This window comes from Bufo gargarizans, chromosome 3, assembly GCF_014858855.1.
Source record: "Bufo gargarizans isolate SCDJY-AF-19 chromosome 3, ASM1485885v1, whole genome shotgun sequence".
Taxonomy (NCBI): domain Eukaryota; kingdom Metazoa; phylum Chordata; class Amphibia; order Anura; family Bufonidae; genus Bufo; species Bufo gargarizans.
This window is the reverse complement of record NC_058082.1, coordinates 592,853,379-592,874,805: the sequence shown is the minus strand read 5'-3', so window position 1 is coordinate 592,874,805 and position 21,427 is coordinate 592,853,379. Positions and strand designations below refer to the sequence as shown.

The 21,427-nt window shown below is 47.1% G+C and overlaps 1 protein-coding gene across 1 annotated transcript in view; it reads right to left on the bottom strand.

The window, feature by feature from the left end:
- Positions 1-9,664, bottom strand: part of SCAF4 (SR-related CTD associated factor 4) — a 120,083-nt gene extending 110,419 nt beyond the window's left edge. The window contains 1 exon segment of the mRNA XM_044284401.1: positions 9,359-9,664. Coding sequence (XP_044140336.1) covers positions 9,359-9,388 — 30 coding nt within the window. The 5' untranslated portion in view covers positions 9,389-9,664.
- Positions 9,665-21,427: the final 11,763 nt, after the last annotated feature.

The following is a 21,427-nucleotide window of genomic DNA, read 5'->3' as shown; positions in this document are numbered from 1 at the left end:
CATGATAAAATAAAAAAAGTTTGAGCGGAATTTGTTTGTTTTATCTCAGCAGTACTATGCCATTACGCTGTTCTGTAGCAGTCAACACAACTTATTACATCTCAGATAAGTGATCCATTATCAGTTTACAGCTGCTGTGAGGGAAAGCAGTTAGGCCTGTATTACACTGGCCGATAGGTGGCCACATAATCCTGGTGTGGGCTGTAGGGACTGAAGTTTTAGCATACCTCTAGATCACCACCGGACACCCACTCTAGCCAGGCTCACGCTGTAACGGCTGAACTGGAGATAACTTCAATGCTGGCAGCTTAACTCCCTAGATGCCGTGGTCAATAGGCAGTCAGAGGAACTAGGCTTCCTGTAACCATCGTGCCCCTGTGAACATAATCATGGGACGCTGATGCACTACCATGGCAGCAAGGGGCCTGCCACGTGTAAGTCTATTACATTGTGCCACAGACTAATAGACTGTCAATGTAACAGTGATACAGGTATACCACTGCATTTATAAAAGCCATGCCCCCTAGTGATTGAAATATATACAGTTGCAATAAAAAGTATGTGAACCCTTTGGAATGATATGGATTTCTGCACAAAATGGTCATAAAATGTGATCTGATCATCTAAGTCACAACAATAGACAATCACAGTCTGCTTAAACTAATAACACACAAAGAATAAAATGTTACCATGTTTTTATTGAACACACCGTGTAAACATTCACAGTGCAGGTTGAAAAAGTATGTGAACCCCTAGACCAGTGATGGCGAACCTATGGCACAGGTGCCAGAGGCGGCACTCAGAGCCCTCTCTGTGGGCACCCGCGCCTTGGAAAAAGTCTATGGCGTACCAATATGCTTTAGACTTTTCCTGCCATTCATCAGCACAGGACGCACTATGAACAGCACAGGCAGCACACTGAATGTAGGATATTAAGCCATTATAGCTAAATGATAAAGTTCATGGAAGATATACTATATTGGTATTCAGGTTAAATTGCCGTGTTGGCACTTTGCGATAAATAAGTGGGTATTTGGTTGCAGTTTGGGCACTCTGTTTCTAAAAGGTTCACCATCACTGCCCTAGACTAATAAGATGTCCAAGAGCTAATTGGAGTGAGGTGTCAGCCAACTTGAGTCCAATCAATGAGATGGGAGGTGTTGGTTACAGCTGTCCTGCCCTAAAAAACAAACAAACAAAAAAAAAAAACACACCAGTTCTGGGTTTGCTTTTCACAAGAAGCATTGCCTGATGTGAATGATGCCTCGCACAAAAGAGCTCTCAGAAGACCTACAATTAGGAATTGTTGACTTGCATAAAGCTGGAAAGGGTTATAAAAGTATCTCTAAAAGCCTTGCTGTTCATCAGTCCACGGTAAGACAAATTGTCTATAAATGGAGAAAGTTCAGCACTGCTGCTACTCTCCCTAGGAGTGGCCATCCTGTAAAGATGACTGCAAGAGCACAGCGCTGGCTGCTCAATGAGGTGAAGAAGAATCCTAGAGTGTCAGCTAAAGACTTACAAAAGTCTCTGGCATATGCTAACATCCCTGTTAGCGAATCTACGATATGTAAAACACTAAATAAAAATGGATTTCACAGAGGAATCCACTGCTGTCCAAAAAAAAAAAAAAAACCCATTGCTGCACGTTTACAGTTTGCACAAGAGCACCTGGATGTTCCACAGCAGTACTGGCAAAATATTCTGTGGACAGATGAAACCAAAGTTGAGTTGTTTGGAAGAAACGTACATTATGTGTGGAGAAAAAGAGGCACAGCACACCAACATCAAAACCTCATCCCAACTGTGAAGTATGGTGGTGGGGGCATCATGGTTTAGGGCTGCTTTGCTGCGTCAGGGCCTGGACGGATTGCTCTCATCGAAGGAAAAATTAATTCCCAAGTTTATCAAGACATTTTGCAGGAGAACTTAAAGGGGAATTCCCACTTCGCCTTTTTATACTTACCTGCTGCCAGCGCGCCGTTAACTTCCTGGATTCTGGCTGGTGGCGGGTTTCATCTTGATTGAAGTCTTCTCCCGGCCGGGCCGCTCGCTGGACTGAACGCGCACGCGCCATGGTGACTTATTCCTGGCCAGTATAGTACAGAGCCGTCGTGCGCATTCGCAGCTCTGTACTATTCTGGCCAGGAAGAAGTCACCATCGCGCATGCGCGGCAGCGTTCAGGACAGCGAGCGGCCCGGCCGGGAGAAAAGGTGTTCTGCGCAAGTGCAGCCACCGGGAGTCTGGAGAAGAGCTGTGGCCGTAACCAGGGGAGACCGAATCACAACAATGAGGTAAGTGGGGATGAATTTTATTCTAAACAGTGGGAATTTGTTAATCAAGTATTAGGGATCGACCGATTATCGGTTTTACCGATATTATCGGCCGATATTCAGGATTTCGACCGTTATCGGTATCTATTTTGCAGATATTCCGATAACGTATGGGGAACACAGATCGCGCTGCTGATAGCGCTCTCCGTGTTCCCTCAGCAGCACAGGGGAGAAGGAAGTAGTGTCTCCCTCCCCCTGTGCTGCTGCTGCCGCCAATGAAGAGACAGATGGGAAGAGGAGGGGCGGGGCTGTGGCTACTGCGCCACCAATGAAGATAAATCTCTCAAAATGAGAGATTTATCTTCATTGGTGGCGCAGTGCGCCCCCCACCCCCACATTAAGAACATTGGTGGCGCAGTGCGCACCCCCCCACCCAAGCTCCCCCAGTATTATTCACAGGGTCCCCTCTCCCCTCCGATCGGAGCCCCAGCAGTGTAAGCCTGGGGCTCCGATCGGTTACCACGGCAGCCAGGACGCTATTGAAGCCCTGGCTGCCATAGCTCCCTTGCTGCTGTGTGCACAAAGCACAGAGCAGCAGGGACAGTGTGAGATCCTATTCACCCTGATAGATCTCTATCAGGGTGAATAGGACAAGGGTTCTAGTCCCTAAGGGGGCTAAAAGTTAATTAAAAAAATAATAAAAAAATAATATATGTGTATATATATATATATATATATATATATATATATATATATATATATATATATATATATCACAAACCCCAAAATATTAAGTATAAGGGTACTTTCACACTTGCGGCAGGACGGATCCGACAGGCTGTTCACCATGTCGGATCCGTCCTGCGGCTATTTCGCCGTGCCGCCGCTCCGTCCCTATTGACTATAATGGGGACGGGGGCGGAGCACCTTCGCAGCACGGCGGTGCATGGCGAAAGGCCGCCTTACTAAAATTACTGCATGTCAGGCTTTTTAGTCCAGCGGCTTTTGCCGTGCTGCGCCGGAGCTACGCCCCCGTCCCCATTATAGTCAATGGGGACGGAGCAGCGGTCCGGCGAAATAGCCGCAGGACGGATCCGACATTGTGAACAGCCTGTCGGACTCGTCCTGCCGCAAGTGTGAAAGTACCCTTAATGAAAAAGATTAAAAAAAAAAAAAAAAACACCATGTTAACAATAAACATTCATTTTCAGCAGATTTGTGTAGGATTTATTTTTTTCAAAAATGAAAATTCACAGAATATCGGTATAAATTATCGGCTATTTTAGGGCTAAATTATCGGCCCTATTAAAAAAAAAAAAAAAAAAACACAATATCGGTCGATCCCTATCAAGTATATTTACAAAAATGATCACCGTCAAATCATTAACAGATTTAACAGTGATCAATATGATGGGAAAACCCCTTTAAGGTCATCTGTCCACCAGCTGAAGCTCAACAGAAGACGGCTGATTGCAACAGGACAACGACCCAAAGCATAGAAGTAAATCAACAATAGAATGGCTTAAACAGAAGAAAATACACCTTCTGGATTGGCCCAGTCAGAGTCCTGACCTCAACCCGATTGAGATGCTGTGGCATGACCTCAAGAAAGTGATTCACAGCAGACATCCCAAGAATATTGCTGAACTGAAACAGTTCTGTAAAGAGGAATGGTTAAGAATTACTCCTGACCGTTGTGCACGTCTGATCTGCAACTACAGGAAACGTTTGGTTGAAGTTATTGCTGCCAAAAGGAGGTTCAACCGGTTATTAAATCCAAGGGTTCACATACTTTTTCCACCTGGTGTGTTCAATAAAAACATGGTAACATTTAATTCTGTGTGTGTTATTAGTTTAAGCAGACTGTGATTGTCTATTGTTGTGACTTAGATGAAAATCAGATCACATTTTATTACCAATTTGTGCAGAAATCGATATCATTCCAAAGGGTTCACATCATACTTTTTCTTGCAACTGTATACACATACATATATGTTAAAGGTCAATAAAATTAAAGGGGTTCTGCAGTTATTTTAAACTGATGATCTATCCTCTGGATAGATCATCAGCATCTGATTGGCGGGGGTGCGACACCCGGGACCCCTGCCGATCAGCTGAATGGAGCTTAGCCCCACCTAGGCCACTGATACTAGTCGTGACGTCACTGGGCCGGCGGTAAACAGCGAGCAGGCTGCGGCGCTACTGCCAGTGCCTTCTCAAAGCTGATCGCCAGGGGTCATGGGTGTCAAGCCCACGCCAATCAGATGCTGATGATCTATCCAGAGAATAGATCATCAGTTTAAAGAAACTGCAGAACCCCTTTAAAGATGTAGCATCACTAATTGTATCCATAAGCCCAGCCACCTAGAACTGGCTTAGTCACCCCCCTCTAAACTCTAAGAGTACCCATCACTCCAAAACAGAATGCAATTTGCAGGCAGCATGTTATAATTGCCAAAGTTTTGTGGGAAAATATTCTGTAATTTATACATTTAAAATCTCTGCTATTTCTGATTTCATTGATCACGGGGGGAGGTATTATCAGCTCTCGCTATACACACTTAAGGCCCATTTAGGCTTCCCAATTGTCAGAATGAACATTTGTTTCCAATAATTTGCCTGTATAAGGCCCCTTGCAGTTTCACATTATATTGATTTATGCTGCTATGTAACCCTTACAGTTCTGAAATGTATTGGATAACACTGACGTAATGCTTCCAGTGTTATCCAATACATTCCAGAACTGTAAGGGTTACATAGCAGCACAAATTAACATAATGCTATGTGACCCAGTCAGTGCTGGGAGGTCAGGCCAGGAGCTGAGCTGCCAACTTGCACCATGACAAACGCTTGTCTGCAAGGGGCCTAAAGGTGCCTAAGAAGTTGATGAACAAGCCAAACGCTCATTTATCAGGTGAAATGATCTTGCAGACACCACAGTCATCGTCTCTACACAGCAGATTGTGCTGTCTAAACAGCACTCTGCTGCCAGAAACCGTGACAGTTGCCATTGCTCGTCCTCATACAGTGGAGGTGATCTCTGCAGGTAAATTCAGTGCTACACTTCCACTGACGAGCAGGCAGTTATTGGGAAGGAACGCTTCCTTTTCAAAAATTGCTCATCGGCACAGTGTAAATGAGCCTTTACACAAAGAAAGCCATCAATCACTGAAAACACCTCCCACACGAACAATGAAGTTGGAAAGAAGAAAGGGGCTATATGGGAATTATATATTGAGGATGTATCCTCAGGATACGTCATCAATATAAGGGTCCATTCACACGGCCGTAGATTGGGTCCGGAAGAGATGCGGACAGCACACAGTGTGCTGTCCGCATCCGCATTTCCGGTGCACGGCCCCGATGTTCCAATCCGCTGCTCCCAAAAAAAATACAACATGTCCTATTCTTGTCCACAATAGTGGACAAGAATAGGCATTTCTATAAGGGTGTCGGCCCGGTGTATTGCGGATTCGCAATACACAACGGACGTGTGAATGGACCTTAAGGCTACTTTCACACTAGCGTTTTTGCTGGATCCGGCAGGGTTCAGCAAAAACGCTCCCGTTACTGATAATACTACTATCTGCATCCGTTATGCATGGATCCGGTTGTATTATCTTTAACATAGCCAAGACGCATCCGTCATGAAAGTCAATAGGGAACGGATCTGTTTTCTATTGGGTCAGAGAAAACGGATCAGTCTTGCTCTGCATCCCAGGATGGAAAGCAAACCACAGCATGCTCTCTGGTATGAGAACGTTTTCAGTTACGTTTTGTCCCCATTGACAATGAATGGGGACAAAACAAGCTTTTTTCCGGTATTGAGACCCTATGACTGATCTTAATAGCGGAAAATATTAACGCTAGTGTAAAAGTAGCCTAAGATCTGCATGGGTCCACCTCCCAGGAACCCTGCTGATCAGCTGTTTGAAGAGGCTGCAGCGCTCTGAACGCTCGGGCTATTCCTAGGCCAGTGATGTCACATCAGTCAGGCGGCCTAGGCGTAGATCATTCCCATTCGAGTGAATAGTGCTGAGCTGCAATACCAAGCACAGCTGCTATACAATGTACATCGCTGTGCTTCGTACACGGAATAGGCCACAGAAGCTCTTCAAACAGCTGATTGGTGGGGGTTCAACTTCCGAGGACCCACGCCAATCTGCTATTGCTGACTTGATATATAAAATTACAAGTTTTAGTGAATCTTTTCCCACATAAATGTATATCAATCTGCTCAACTTATCCTGTTCTATAATGCACTGCCTTCATATTGTATTGCAATTTGTGGTGACAGAAGAGAGAGCGTGGAGCCAGCGCTGGGAGCCAGGTAAGACCTGTTTCACACTGCCAGCAGGCTGTTGCGGCGTAGTGGCAAGTATGCTACAAGCCTAAGTAAGCTTCCCTTTGCAGGCCGCTTGCATTTACTGGTCTCATTAAAGGGAACCTGTCACCGGGATTTTGTGTATATTGCTGAGGACATGGGTTACTAGATGGACGCTAGCACATTCGCAATACCCAGTCCCCATAGCTCTGTGTGCTTTTATTGTGTAAAAAAAAACGGTTTGATACATATGCAAATTAGAGTCCTATTAGACGGGCAGATATTTTCAAAATGTATGCGTTTGAAAGATGTGCAGCTAGATGAGATTCACTGAATATTTTTTGGCTTGCCCATTATTGCAATCACTGCTGTCATCTCGAGAGCTAATACACTGCTAACGACTGGAAGATTTCGGATTAGACAAGGGGATGTAGTGGCAACAATAATCTTTCAATCAGATTCAAAGATCCAAGCTGGAAAATTTACAAATCATCGCTTGTTTTTCGATTGCTGCGTGCTATTACAAAAGATAACATTACCATATTGACAGGTGTGTAAATGGTTATCTACCGACTTTAGCAAATGGTAAAGCAGTCAGTGTAATTCAATAGATATAGATTCCAGGTCTCAAAGGGACAGACTTTAGGCTGCGCAATTCTGTCAGAGGAGTAGAGTTCTGAATGGGAACTGACTGACACACGCAGTGAGTTTCTCACCCTGAACTCGCTCATGTGTGTCTGCCCTATTTTCTATGTGCTTCTACTGCCAGGCCCTGCAACTTACTAATGTACTCTGGCTACTTTTTCTGTCCCACTCCAGAGATCAGGAGAGTGGTCACATAACTGCACCCTCTGCAGAGACTGGATTTATTCCGACATCACGACCAGGCCTGCCATGAAGCCCTTCATCAGCCCCATGTGATCCTGGAGTCCACGTGATGGAGAGTGCAGTGGGTGGCGTTCTCAGCTCGGGGAAAGGTGTAGTGGGCGTTTACATTTCTGTGAGATCCTGCAGCACATGGCACTATGGGAAGCGTTGTGGCTGCTGCTCACCCACAATCCAGAAGTTCAGGTTGTAAACAAAAAAAGCGCAGTAGGAGCATAAAGATTGAAGTGAAGACCCAGTAAAAGTAGTACAGTAACATACGGTGTAGGAGACTAGATTAGGTTTACACAACTAAAATTACATTTAAGAGCCTGCACAACCCCTTTAAGGCTATGTTTACATATGTATTGAGGGCTTAGCACACAGTCATATTTTTTTCATACACAAAAACAGACTAATGGAAACAAACAGGGGTCACCGGTGGTTGTTATATGACGAATTGAAAACTGCAGTTTGTTTTTAGCTGACAATAACTGATAGAAATAACTGAACAAATAACTGAAGTGTGAACTCTGCCTTTAAGGGGTTGTCCCACCGGGGTTAAGTGTGAACTCTGCCTTTAAGGGGTTGTCCCACCGGGGTTGCTGCTGATCCACAGCCCTGAACTTACTGTTTCTTCTGGCGGCGGTTACCTGTGTACAGCAAGAAGCACTTTGATGACATCATCGCACTGCTACATGCTTTGCTGCCAGCTGGCTGTGACAGAGCTGTTTCAGATACTTGAGAACCAAGGTGGCAGAGACAGGAACGTATGCGTTCTCACATGACTCCGGCCACCACAGAAGCATCCACGCCTCTTCTCCTGATGTCCAAGTCTGCTTAGTGCAGATGAGCAGCAGATTTCCAGGACGGAAGCGTTCCTTCCTGAAAGTTGGCTGCTCGTTCATTGGAGGAGACCGCCGCATTTACATGCAGAGATCACCTCCACAGTAGGAGGACAGCTGCATTGTTTCTGGGCAGCAGATCACTGTTTAGACGGCACAATCTGCTGCCCAGGAACGCTCGTTCCCGATCACTGCAAGGTGTAAATCCACCATAGCACGCTCTTTTGCGTATTTAACTCTTAAAAATATCTTGAGTTTTACCTCCCTACCTTCCCAGAGACAGTTTTTTTATTTTCTTGTTCTCATAGCTATATTAGGGCTTGTTTTTTGCAGGACAAGTTATACTACTTAATAGCTCCATTTACTATTATTGTGGAGCTGAAAAAAAATAAAATAAATTCAAGCAGTTTTATTTTTACATTATCCCCTATGTAGAAGGCATGTGTGTTGGCCCCATGTTCATATGTGCCCACATTGGCGAAAAAAATGTTTTAATACATGCACACGAGCCTCTAGGTGCAAAGGGGGCGTGGCCATTACACCCAGAGACTCTGCTCTCTCCGCAACTGCTGCACCCTCTGCACTTTGACAAGGGCCAGGCAGTGAAAACATTGTGCCCGGCCCTGTCAAAGTGCAGAGGACACAGCACCTGCAGAGAGAGCAGAGGCTTCTGGTGTAGAGAGTTACGTGCATTTATTAAAACAATTTTTCTTAACAATGCAGGCGCATATGAACATGAGACCAACACAGATGCCTTCAGCTGCCAAGAGCACATGTAACAGGTCAGCCGGTTTCATAGGCACAAAACTGCTGACAGATGCCCTTCAATAGGCCTGCTAAAAGCAGCCACCAGCTGGGGCCGAGCACAGGGAATATCACAAGTCTGCGTCCACGTTCCAGGATGTGCTCAGCACCAGAGTGCATGTCATTGACCTGTCCATTTCGCATTGGACTACACCCCCTCCCCAGCACAACAGGCCGGAGCCTTGTGGCGCCGTCCTTCCTCCTCACAGAGGACACCACCCCAGCCAACACTGCAGCGCACCCTCACCTCCTGGTTGAATGCGTTCACGGCGTCCATGCTGTCTGCGCGACCGTGTGAGGGGGAACAGGCCGCAGAAGAGGTGGGGTCAGGCGACGTCTTCTTCTTCGCCTCGGTCTCTCCTGCTCCGGCAGAACCCACTACCGTTGTTCCGACATGTCCCGTGCACTGAGGGAAGCGACGGAGGAAGGGGTGGGACAACCAGACAGCCAAGGTTTGAGGGAAAGGATAAAAGGAGACCGCGGAGACTAGCTCGCCGCCTCACCGCCGGAACAAGATGGCCGACCTCAGGCCGCCCAAGGCACGCCGGGAACGCACAGTCAGACCGCGAGGTCGCCGCCTCCTCCTCGTGACGTAACTGACTTGACTGACTTCCCGCCTTCCAGAGTTTGGGAGAGCGAACTGGAGAGGTCACGTGATCTCCAAGCCGCTTCCCGCCTCTTTTTTTTTGTCTGTTTTCTGAGGCGACATTTGTCCTCAGGTCGCGTTAATGGCGTGTTGTGCGGTCACCTTTGTGTCCAGAGCTTCCCTGGTGGCATAAAGCTTTATTAATGGCCGGTCTTTGGGAAGCTCTACCAATTTATTTTATACATTCGACCATATTGATGGTCAAAAAGTGTTTGTGGTTGCTTGACAGGACAGAATGTGGCAGCCCCTAGGAAGAGCTATTGTTTCTGTTATCAGCACTTTTACTCGTTTATATTAGAAGTAGAAATGTTTTCTTCAGGCGAATTATTACTTTATAATCCCTGTTTGATGTCCATCATCAGTTTTGGATCCCTGGTTTAACCCTCTTAGAGGCCAGCCTGTTTTGGGCATTTATGGCAAAGCAACTTCTTTCGTCGTCTTCCAACAGCTATAACTTTATTTTCCTGGCTATGTAGCCTTATCCGGGTGTGTTTTTTGCTGTTAGTAAGATTATAACAATACCACATATGTATATTTTTTTTTTGCCTAAATAGTGTAAATATTATTTTAACCCCTTTGGGACACAGCCTTATTTCACCTTAAGGACCAGGCCATTTTTTGCAAATCTGACCAGTGTCACTTTAAGTGGTGATAACTTTAAAACGCTTTGGGTTATCCAGGCCATTCTGAGATAGTTTTTTCGTCACATATTGTACTTCATGACACTGGTAAAATGAAGTAAAAAAAAATAATTTTTATTTATAAAAAAATACCAAATTTACCAAAAAATAAAAAAATGCTAATTTCCAAGTTTTAATTTCTCTACAGGGTGGGCCATTTATATGGAAAAAAAAAAAATCATGTTTTAGTGTTTCCATAGTCGCAGAGCCATAATCTTTTCAGTTTTTGGGTGAATACCTTGGGTAGGGTATGATTTTTGCGGGATGAGTTGACGGTTTTATAGGCACTATTTTGGGGTGCGTCTGACTTGTTGATCGCTTGCTATTACACTTTTTGTGATGTAAGGTGACAAAAAATGGTTTATTTAGCACAGTTTTTATTTTTTACGGTGTTCATCTGAGGGGTTAGGTCATGTGATATTTTTATAGAGCCGGTTGATATGGACGCACCAATACCTAATATGTATATTTTTTATTTATTTATGTAGGTTTTGCACAATAACAGCTTTTTTAAAACTAAAAAAAAATGATGTTTTAGTGTCTCCATATTCTGAGCCATAGTTTTTTTTATTTTTTGGGCGATTGTCTCAGGTAGGGGCTCATTTTTTGCGGTATGAGGTGCCGGTTAGATTGGTACTATTTTGGTGGGCAAATGCCTTTTTGATCGCTTGCTGTTGTACTTTTTCTGATGTAAGGTGACAAAAATGGTTTATTTAGCACAGTTTATTTTTTACGGTGTTTATCCCATTCCATCCTCAGTTTCTTCCTGTTTCCTGCCCTTAGGACAGGGGTTGAATCTTTCCCGGATCACTTAGGAGGCTGCAGGGCTTCTATTTTTTTTTTTATGCCATACCTCTTAGAAGTTCCTGACGGCGTAAGTCTCCACTAGGAGCCGCTGTTAAAGTCCGGTACGCACGGTCCTCTTTTCCTTTATGCCATGGGGTGATGCCTGGCAGCCACCTCGTACCTTCATACTTGCGGCCGGGCAAAGTTCCGGAGGGAGGAGGAGGGTGTCCTCTCCCTGGCTTGGCGGGCTCATGCAGGTCCGGGCAAAGTTCCGGAGGGAGGAGGAGGGTGTCCTCTCCCTGGCTTGGCGGGCTCATGCAGGTCCTGGTTCCGGCGCGCATCCACAGGTGCACCAGTAGTGACGTGTGCATTCCACACGTAGCAGGGGAGGGGCCAAAAACATGACCGGCAATGTGCGACCCATAAAAAGAGGACGCCAGCCAGCCAAATTGGAAGGAGAGGTGGATGTAGCGGACAGCAAGACTTTCCTTCTAGTCCACCTCCAGTGTATCACCATCATGCAGGAGGAAGGGGATACTCAGCATGGAGAAGCAGGAGCATCACACAGAAACCAGCATGGCACTCCTGGGAGGGGTAAGAGGGGTTGTACCCCACAGTCTCCCTTTGGGGAGATTATCTCTTTATAATATTCTGCAGTAATTGTGTGGGCTATGTATGAGGATGAAGAATGAGGATAGGTTTCAAAAGAAAGGCAGTGACTGGAGGAGAGATAAATCAAAGGGCCTTTTATTCAGGTCCAAACCCCAGTCCTCCAACGTTCCCCCAACAATGATGCCAGGGCTTAGGTGGGGGTCAGCTGTCTTCTTATTTTCAAGCCTGGCAAAGTATAACATCAAGTACATGGGTAAAGGATGGCTACCGGCTGGAATTCAAAAGACTCCCACCAAAAAGGCTAACACTTATGACTAGAGTTGAGCGAACACCTGGATGTTCGGGTTCGAGAAGTTCGGCCGAACATCCCGGAAATGTTCGGGTTCGGGATCCGAACCCGATCCGAACTTCGTCCCGAACCCGAACCCCATTGAAGTCAATGGGGACCCGAACTTTTCGGCACTAAAAAGGCTGTAAAACAGCCCAGGAAAGAGCTAGAGGGCTGCAAAAGGCAGCAACATGTAGGTAAATCCCCTGCAAACAAATGTGGATAGGGAAATGAATTAAAATAAAAATTAAATAAATAAAAATTAACCAAAATCAATTGGAGAGAGGTTCCATAGCAGAGAATCTGGCTTCCCGTCACCCACCACTGGAACAGTCCATTCTCAGATATTTAGGCCCCGGCACCCAGGCAGAGGAGAGAGGTCCCGTAACAGAGAATCTGTCTTCATGTCAGCAGAGAATTAGTCTGCATGTCATAGCAGAGAATGAGGCTTCACGTCAGCCACCACTGCAACAGTCCATTGGCATATATTTAGGCCCAGCACCCAGGCAGAGGAGGGAGGTCCCGTAACAGAGAATCTGTCTTCATGTCAGCAGAGAATTAGTCTGCATGTCATAGCAGAGAATGAGGCTTCACGTCAGCCACCACTGCAACAGTCCATTGGCATATATTTAGGCCCAGCACACACACAGGCAGAGGAGAGAGGTCCCGTAACAGAGAATCTGGCTTCATGTCAGCAGAGAATCAGTCTGCATGTCATAGCAGAGAATGAGGCTTCACGTCAGCCACCACTGCAACAGTCCATTGGCATATATTTAGGCCCAGCACACACACAGGCAGAGGAGAGAGGTCCCGTAACAGAGAATCTGGCTTCATGTCAGCAGAGAATCAGTCTGCATGTCATAGCAGAGAATGAGGCTTCACGTCAGCCACCACTGCAACAGTCCATTGGCATATATTTAGGCCCAGCACCCAGGCAGAGGAGGGAGGTCCCGTAACAGAGAATCTGTCTTCATGTCAGCAGAGAATTAGTCTGCATGTCATAGCAGAGAATGAGGCTTCACGTCAGCCACCACTGCAACAGTCCATTGGCATATATTTAGGCCCAGCACACACACAGGCAGAGGAGAGAGGTCCCGTAACAGAGAATCTGGCTTCATGTCAGCAGAGAATCAGTCTGCATGTCATAGCAGAGAATGAGGCTTCACGTCAGCCACCACTGCAACAGTCCATTGGCATATATTTAGGCCCAGCACACACACAGGCAGAGGAGAGAGGTCCCGTAACAGAGAATCTGGCTTCATGTCAGCAGAGAATCAGTCTGCATGTCATAGCAGAGAATGAGGCTTCACGTCAGCCACCACTGCAACAGTCCATTGGCATATATTTAGGCCCAGCACCCAGGCAGAGGAGGGAGGTCCCGTAACAGAGAATCTGTCTTCATGTCAGCAGAGAATTAGTCTGCATGTCATAGCAGAGAATGAGGCTTCACGTCAGCCACCACTGCAACAGTCCATTGGCATATATTTAGGCCCAGCACCCAGGCAGAGGAGGGAGGTCCCGTAACAGAGAATCTGTCTTCATGTCAGCAGAGAATTAGTCTGCATGTCATAGCAGAGAATGAGGCTTCACGTCAGCCACCACTGGAACAGTCCATTCTCAGATATTTAGGCCCCGGCACCCAGGCAGAGGAGAGAGGTCCCGTAACAGAGAATCTGTCTTCATGTCAGCAGAGAATTAGTCTGCATGTCATAGCAGAGAATGAGGCTTCACGTCAGCCACCACTGCAACAGTCCATTGGCATATATTTAGGCCCAGCACCCAGGCAGAGGAGAGAGGTCCCGTAACAGACAATCTGGCTTCATGTCAGCAGAGAATCAGTCTGCATGTCATAGCAGAGAATCAGGCTTCACGTCACCCACCACTGCAACAGTCCATTGTCATAAATTTAGGCCCAGCACTAGTGTTGAGCGGCATGTCCCATATTCGAATTCGCGAAATTTTGTGAATATTCGAAAGAATATTCGTAAAATATTCGCGATTATTCAAATTCGTTATTATTTCGCATATGCGATAATTCGAATTATCGCATAATACATATGCTATGCAAAATTCACATGTGCGCTAATGAAATCGCCTTACGAAGATTCGCAACTCAATTCAATCACTAATGTATGAATGCAATGCCCTTTGCCTCTGTTCTGGGACAAGTGTAGATATTCGCATGTGCGCTAATAAAATCGCCTTACGAAGATTCGCACCTCAATCACTTTCTAGGGAATGTGAGACTTTTGGGAATCAATCGAGATACAGTGGGGGGTGATGACAGTAGTTGACAGAGTACAGATCAATGTAATCTGTAAGGTGGAAAGTAAAATAAAAAATACGAATATTCGTAAATCGAATTTTACGAAGTTCTACGTATTCGCGAATATGGTGCTATACTATATGAATGCACAGGCCTTTGCCTCTCTGTTCTGGGGACAAGTGTAGATATTTGCATTTGCGTTAATAAAATCGCCTTACGAAGATTCGCAGCTCAATTCAATCACTAATGTATGAATGCAAAGCCCTTTGCCTCTGTTCTGGGACAAGTGTAGATATTCGCATGTGCGCTAATAAAATCGCCTTACGAAGATTCGCAACTCAATTCACTAATGTATGAATGCAAAGCCCTTTGCCTCTGTTCTGGGACGTGCCGATATTCGCATGTGCGCTAATAAAATCGCCTTACGAAGATTCGCGCCTCAATCACTTTCTAGGCAATGTGAGTAAGATCTGAGCTGTTGGACCTTTGGGAAACAATCAATTATATGTGTACTGTAATTTTGTGGGGGGGGGGGGAAACAAAAAACGAATATTCGTTTTTACGAATATATAGCACTATATTCGAAATATTCGCGAAATCGCGAAGTTGCGATATTCGCGAAAAAAATTTGCTTTTCGAATATTCGCGCTCAACACTACCCAGCACCCAGGCAGAGGAGAGAGGTCCCGTAACAGAGAATCTGGCTTCATGTCAGCAGAGAATCAGTCTTCATATCATAGCAGAGAATCAGGCTTCACGTCACCCACCACTGTAAGAGTCAATTTTCATAAATTTAGGCCCAGAACCCAGGCAGAGGAGAAAGGTCCCGTAACAGACAATCTGGCTTCATGTCAGCAGAGAATCAGTCTTCATATCATAGCAGAGAATCAGGCTTCACGTCACCCACCACTGCAACAGTCAATTGTCATAAATTTAGGCCCAGCACCCAGGCAGAGGAGAGAGCTCCCGTAACAGAGGATCTGGCTTCATGTCAGCAGAGAATCAGTCTGCATGTCATAGCAGAGAATGAGGCTTCACGTCACCCACCACTGCAACAGTCCATTGGCATATATTTAGGCCTAGCACACAGGCAGAGCAGAGAGGTCCCGTAACAGACAATCTGGCTTCATGTCAGCAGAGAATCAGTCTGCATGTCATAGCAGAGAATGAGGCTTCACGTCACCCACCACTGCAACAGTCCATTGGCATATATTTAGGCCTAGCACACAGGCAGAGCAGAGAGGTCCCGTAACAGACAATCTGGCTTCATGTCAGCAGAGAATCAGTCTGCATGTCATAGCAGAGAATGAGGCTTCACGTCACCCACCACTGCAACAGTCCATTGGCATATATTTAGGCCTAGCACACAGGCAGAGCAGAGAGGTCCCGTAACAGACAATCTGGCTTCATGTCAGCAGAGAATCAGTCTGCATGTCATAGCAGAGAATGAGGCTTCACGTCACCCACCACTGCAACAGTCCATTGGCATATATTTAGGCCTAGCACACAGGCAGAGCAGAGAGGTCCCGTAACAGACAATCTGGCTTCATGTCAGCAGAGAATCAGTCTGCATGTCATAGCAGAGAATGAGGCTTCACGTCACCCACCACTGCAACAGTCCATTGGCATATATTTAGGCCTAGCACACAGGCAGAGCAGAGAGGTCCCGTAACAGACAATCTGGCTTCATGACAGCAGAGAATCAGTCTGCATGTCATAGCAGAGAATGAGGCTTCACGTCAGCCACCACTGCAACAGTCCATTGGCATATATTTAGGCCTAGCACACAGGCAGAGCAGAGAGGTCCCGTAACAGACAATCTGGCTTCATGACAGCAGAGAATCAGTCTGCATGTCATAGCAGAGAATCAGGCTTCACGTCAGCCACCACTGCAACAGTCCATTGTCATAAATTTAGGCCCAGCACCCAGGCAGAGGAGAGAGGTCCCGTAACAGAGAATCTGGCTTCATGTCAGCAGAGAATCAGTCTTCATATCATAGCAGAGAATCAGGCTTCACGTCACCCACCACTGCAACAGTCAATTGTCATAAATTTAGGCCCAGCACCCAGGCAGAGGAGAGAGCTCCCGTAACAGAGGATCTGGCTTCATGTCAGCAGAGAATCAGTCTGCATGTCATAGCAGAGAATGAGGCTTCACGTCACCCACCACTGCAACAGTCCATTGGCATATATTTAGGCCTAGCACACAGGCAGAGGAGAGGTTCATTCAACTTTGGGTAGCCTCGCAATATAATGGTAAAATGAAAATAAAAATAGGATTGAATGAGGAAGTGCCCTGGAGTCCAATAATATATGGTTATGGGGAGGTAGTTAATGTCTAATCTGGACAAGGGACGGACAGGTCCTGTGGGATCCATGCCTGGTTCATTTTTATGAACGTCAGCTTGTCCACATTGGCTGTAGACAGGCGGCTGCGTTTGTCTGTAATGACGCCCCCTGCCGTGCTGAATACACGTTCAGACAAAACGCTGGCTGCCGGGCAGGCCAGCACCTCCAAGGCATAAAAGGCTAGCTCTGGCCACGTGGACAATTTAGAGACCCAGAAGTTGAATGGGGCCGAACCATCAGTCAGTACGTGGAGGGGTGTGCACACGTACTGTTCCACCATGTTAGTGAAATGTTGCCTCCTGCTAACACGTTGCGTATCAGGTGGTGGTGCAGTTAGCTGTGGCGTGTTGACAAAAGTTTTCCACATCTCTGCCATGCTAACCCTGCCCTCAGAGGAGCTGGCCGTGACACAGCTGCCTTGGCGACCTCTTGCTCCTCCTCTGCCTTGGCCTTGGGCTTCCACTTGTTCCCCTGTGACATTTGGGAATGCTCTCAGTAGCGTGTCTACCAACGTGCGCTTGTACTCGCGCATCTTCCTATCACGCTCCAGTGCAGGAAGTAAGGTGGGCACATTGTCTTTGTAGCGTGGATCCAGCAGGGTGGCAACCCAGTAGTCCGCACAGGTTAAAATGTGGGCAACTCTGCTGTCGTTGCGCAGGCACTGCAGCATGTAGTCGCTCATGTGTGCCAGGCTGCCCAGGGATAAGGACAAGCTGTCCTCTGTGGGAGGCGTATCGTCATCGTCCTGCCTTTCCCCCCAGCCACGCACCAGTGATGGACCCGAGCTGCGTTGGGTGCCACCCCGCTGTGACCATGCTTCATCCTCATCCTCCTCCACCTCCTCCTCATCCTCGTCCTCCTCGTCCTCCAGTAGTGGGCCCTGGCTGGCCACATTTGTACCTGGCCTCTGCTGTTGCCAAAAACCTCCCTCTGAGTCACTTCGAAGAGACTGGCCTGAAAGTGCTAAAAATGACCCCTCTTCCTCCTCCTCCTCCTCCTCCTCCTGGGCCACCTCCTCTTCCATCATCGCCCTAAGTGTTTTCTCAAGGAGACATAGAAGTGGTATTGTAACGCTGATAACGGTGTCATCGCCACTGGCCATGTTGGTGGAGTACTCGAAACAGCGCAACAGGGCACACAGGTCTCGCATGGAGGCCCAGTCATTGGTGGTGAAGTGGTGCTGTTCTGTAGTGCGACTGACCCGTGCGTGCTGCAGCTGAAACTCCACTATGGCCTGCTGCTGCTCGCACAGTCTGTCCAGCATGTGCAAGGTGGAGTTCCACCTGGTGGGCACGTCGCATATGAGGCGGTGAGCGGGAAGGCCGAAGTTACGCTGTAGCGCAGACAGGCGAGCAGCAGCAGGATGTGAACGCCGGAAGCGCGAACAGACGGCCCGCACTTTATGCAGCAGCTCTGACATGTCGGGGTAGTTGTGAATGAACTTCTGCACCACCAAATTCAGCACATGCGCCAAGCAAGGGATGTGCGTCAAATTGGCTAGTCCCAGAGCTGCAACGAGATTTCGCCCATTATCACACACCACCAGGCCGGGCTTGAGGCTCACCGGCAGCAACCACTCGTCGGTCTGTTGTTCTATACCCCGCCACAACTCCTGTGCGGTGTGGGGCCTGTCCCCCAAACATATGAGTTTCAGAATGGCCTGCTGACGTTTACCCCGGGCTGTGCTGAAGTTGGTGGTGAAGGTGTGTGGCTGACTGGATGAGCAGGTGGAAGAAGAGGAGGAGGAAGCCGAGAAGGAGGAGGTGGCAACAGGAGGCAAAGAATGTTGCCCTGCGATCCTTGGCGGCGGAAGGACGTGCGCCAAACAGCTCTCCGCCTGGGGCCCAGCTGCCACTACATTTACCCAGTGTGCAGTTAGGGAGATATAGCGTCCCTGGCCGTGCTTACTGGTCCACGTATCTGTGGTTAGGTGGACCTTGCTACAGATGGCGTTGCGCAGTGCACACTTGATTTTATCGGATACTTGGTTGTGCAGGGAAGGCACGGCTCTCTTGGAGAAGTAGTGCCGGCTGGGAACAACATACTGTGGGACAGCAAGCGACATGAGCTGTTTGAAGCTGTCTGTGTCCACCAGCCTAAATGACAGCATTTCATAGGCCAGTAGTTTAGAAATGCTGGCATTCAGGGCCAGGGATCGAGGGTGGCTAGGTGGGAATTTACGCTTTCTATCAAATGTTTGTGAGATGGAGAGCTGAACGCTGGCGTGTGACATGGTTGAGACGCTTGGTGACGGAGGTGGTGGTGGTGGTGTTGGTGGTACATCCCCTGTTTGCTGGGCGGCAGGTGCCAACGTTCCTCCAGAGGCGGAGGAAGAGGCCGAGGCGGCAGCAGCAGAATAGGCCGAGGCGGCAGCAGCAGAAGAGGTAGCAGGGGGAGCCTGAGTGACTTCCTTGGTTTTAAGGTGTTTACTCCACTGCAGTTCATGCTTTGCATGCAGGTGCCTGGTCATGCAGGTTGTGCTCAGGTTCAGAACGTTAATGCCTCGCTTCAGGCTCTGATGGCACAGCGTGCAAACCACTCGGGTCTTGTCGTCAGCACATTGTTTGAAGAAGTGCCATGCCAGGGAACTCCTTGAAGCTGCCTTTGGGGTGCTCGGTCCCAGATGGCGGCGGTCAGTAGCAGGCGGAGTCTCTTGGCGGCGGGTGTTCTGCTTTTGCCCACTGCTCCCTCTTTTGCTACGCTGTTGGCTCGGTCTCACCACTGCCTCTTCCTCCGAACTGTGAAAGTCAGTGGCACGACCTTCATTCCATGTGGGGTCTAGGACCTCATCGTCCCCTGCATCGTCTTCCACCCAGTCTTGATCCCTGACCTCCTGTTCAGTCTGCACACTGCAGAAAGACGCAGCAGTTGGCACCTGTGTTTCGTCATCATCAGAGACATGCTGAGGTGGTATTCCCATGTCCTCATCATCAGGAAACATAAGTGGTTGTGCGTCAGTGCATTCTATGTCTTTCACCGCTGGGGAAGGGCTAGGTGGATGCCCTTGGGAAACCCTGCCAGCGGAGTCTTCAAACAGCATAAGAGACTGCTGCATAACTTGAGGCTGAGACAGTTTCCCTGGTATGCATGGGGGTGATGTGACAGACTGATGGGGTTGGTTTTCAGGCGCCATCTGTGCGCTTTCTGCAGAAGACTGGGTGGGAGATAATGTGAACGTGCTGGATCCACTGTCGGCCACCCAATTGACTAATGCCTGTACCTGCTCAGGCCTTACCATCCTTAGAACGGCATTGGGCCCCACCATATATCGCTGTAAATTCTGGCGGCTACTGGGACCTGAGGTAGTTGGTACACTAGGACGTGTGGATGTGGCAGAACGGCCACGTCCTCTCCCAGCACCAGAGGGTCCACTAACACCACCACGACCATGTCCACGTCCGCGTCCCTTACTAGATGTTTTTCTCATTGTTATGGTTCACCACAACAACAAATATATTATTTGGCCCAATGTATTGTATTCAAATTCAGCGGGATATAAATTTGAGGCCTAGTATTTAGGCGCTGGGTGACCGGTATGGATTTAGTGACAGAATTAGACTTGGAAATGCACAGAAGCGTGTGTGTGTGAAGTTATTCTGAATGACCCAATGTGCACCTTGAATATTATATACCCTTTTAGGGATAGATTTCAAATAGCTCTGATATAGCAGAAACCACTAAATTATGAAATTGCTAAATTGGGAATTGTACTTCAACCCAGAACAAAAAATGTGCTTTGACGGACACTAAATATCTTGCCCAGCAACAACAGTACAACGGTGGGTAACGAGAGATTTAGAGGGAATTAAATTTGAGGCCTAGTATTTAGGCGCTGGGTCACCGGTATGGATTTAGTGACAGAATTAGACTTGGAAATACACAGTAGCGGGTGTGTGTGAAGTTATTCTGAATGACCCTATGTGCACCTTCAATATTATATACCCTTTTAGGGATAGATTTCAAATAGCTCTGATATAGCAGAAACCACTAAATTATGAAATTGCTAAATTGGGAATTGTACTTCAACCCAGAACAAAAAATGTGCTTTGACGGACACTAAATATCTTGCCCAGCAACAACAGTACAGCGGTGGGTAACGAGAGATTTAAAGGGAATTAAATTTGAGGCCTAGTATTTAGGCGCTGGGTCACCGGTATGGATTTAGTGACAGAATTAGACTTGGAAATACACAGTAGCGGGTGTGTGTGAAGTTATTCTGAATGACCCTATGTGCACCTTCAATATTATATACCCTTTTAGGGATAGATTTCAAATAGCTCTGATATAGCAGAAACCACTAAATTATGAAATTGCTAAATTGGGAATTGTACTTCAACCCAGAACAAAAAATGTGCTTTGACGGACACTAAATATCTTGCCCAGCAACAACAGTACAACGGTGGGTAACGAGAGATTTAGAGGGAATTAAATTTGAGGCCTAGTATTTAGGCGCTGGGTCACCGGTATGGATTTAGTGACAGAATTAGACTTGGAAATACACAGTAGCGGGTGTGTGTGAAGTTATTCTGAATGACCCTATGTGCACCTTCAATATTATATACCCTTTTAGGGATAGATTTCAAATAGCTCTGATATAGCAGAAACCACTAAATTATGAAATTGCTAAATTGGGAATTGTACTTCAACCC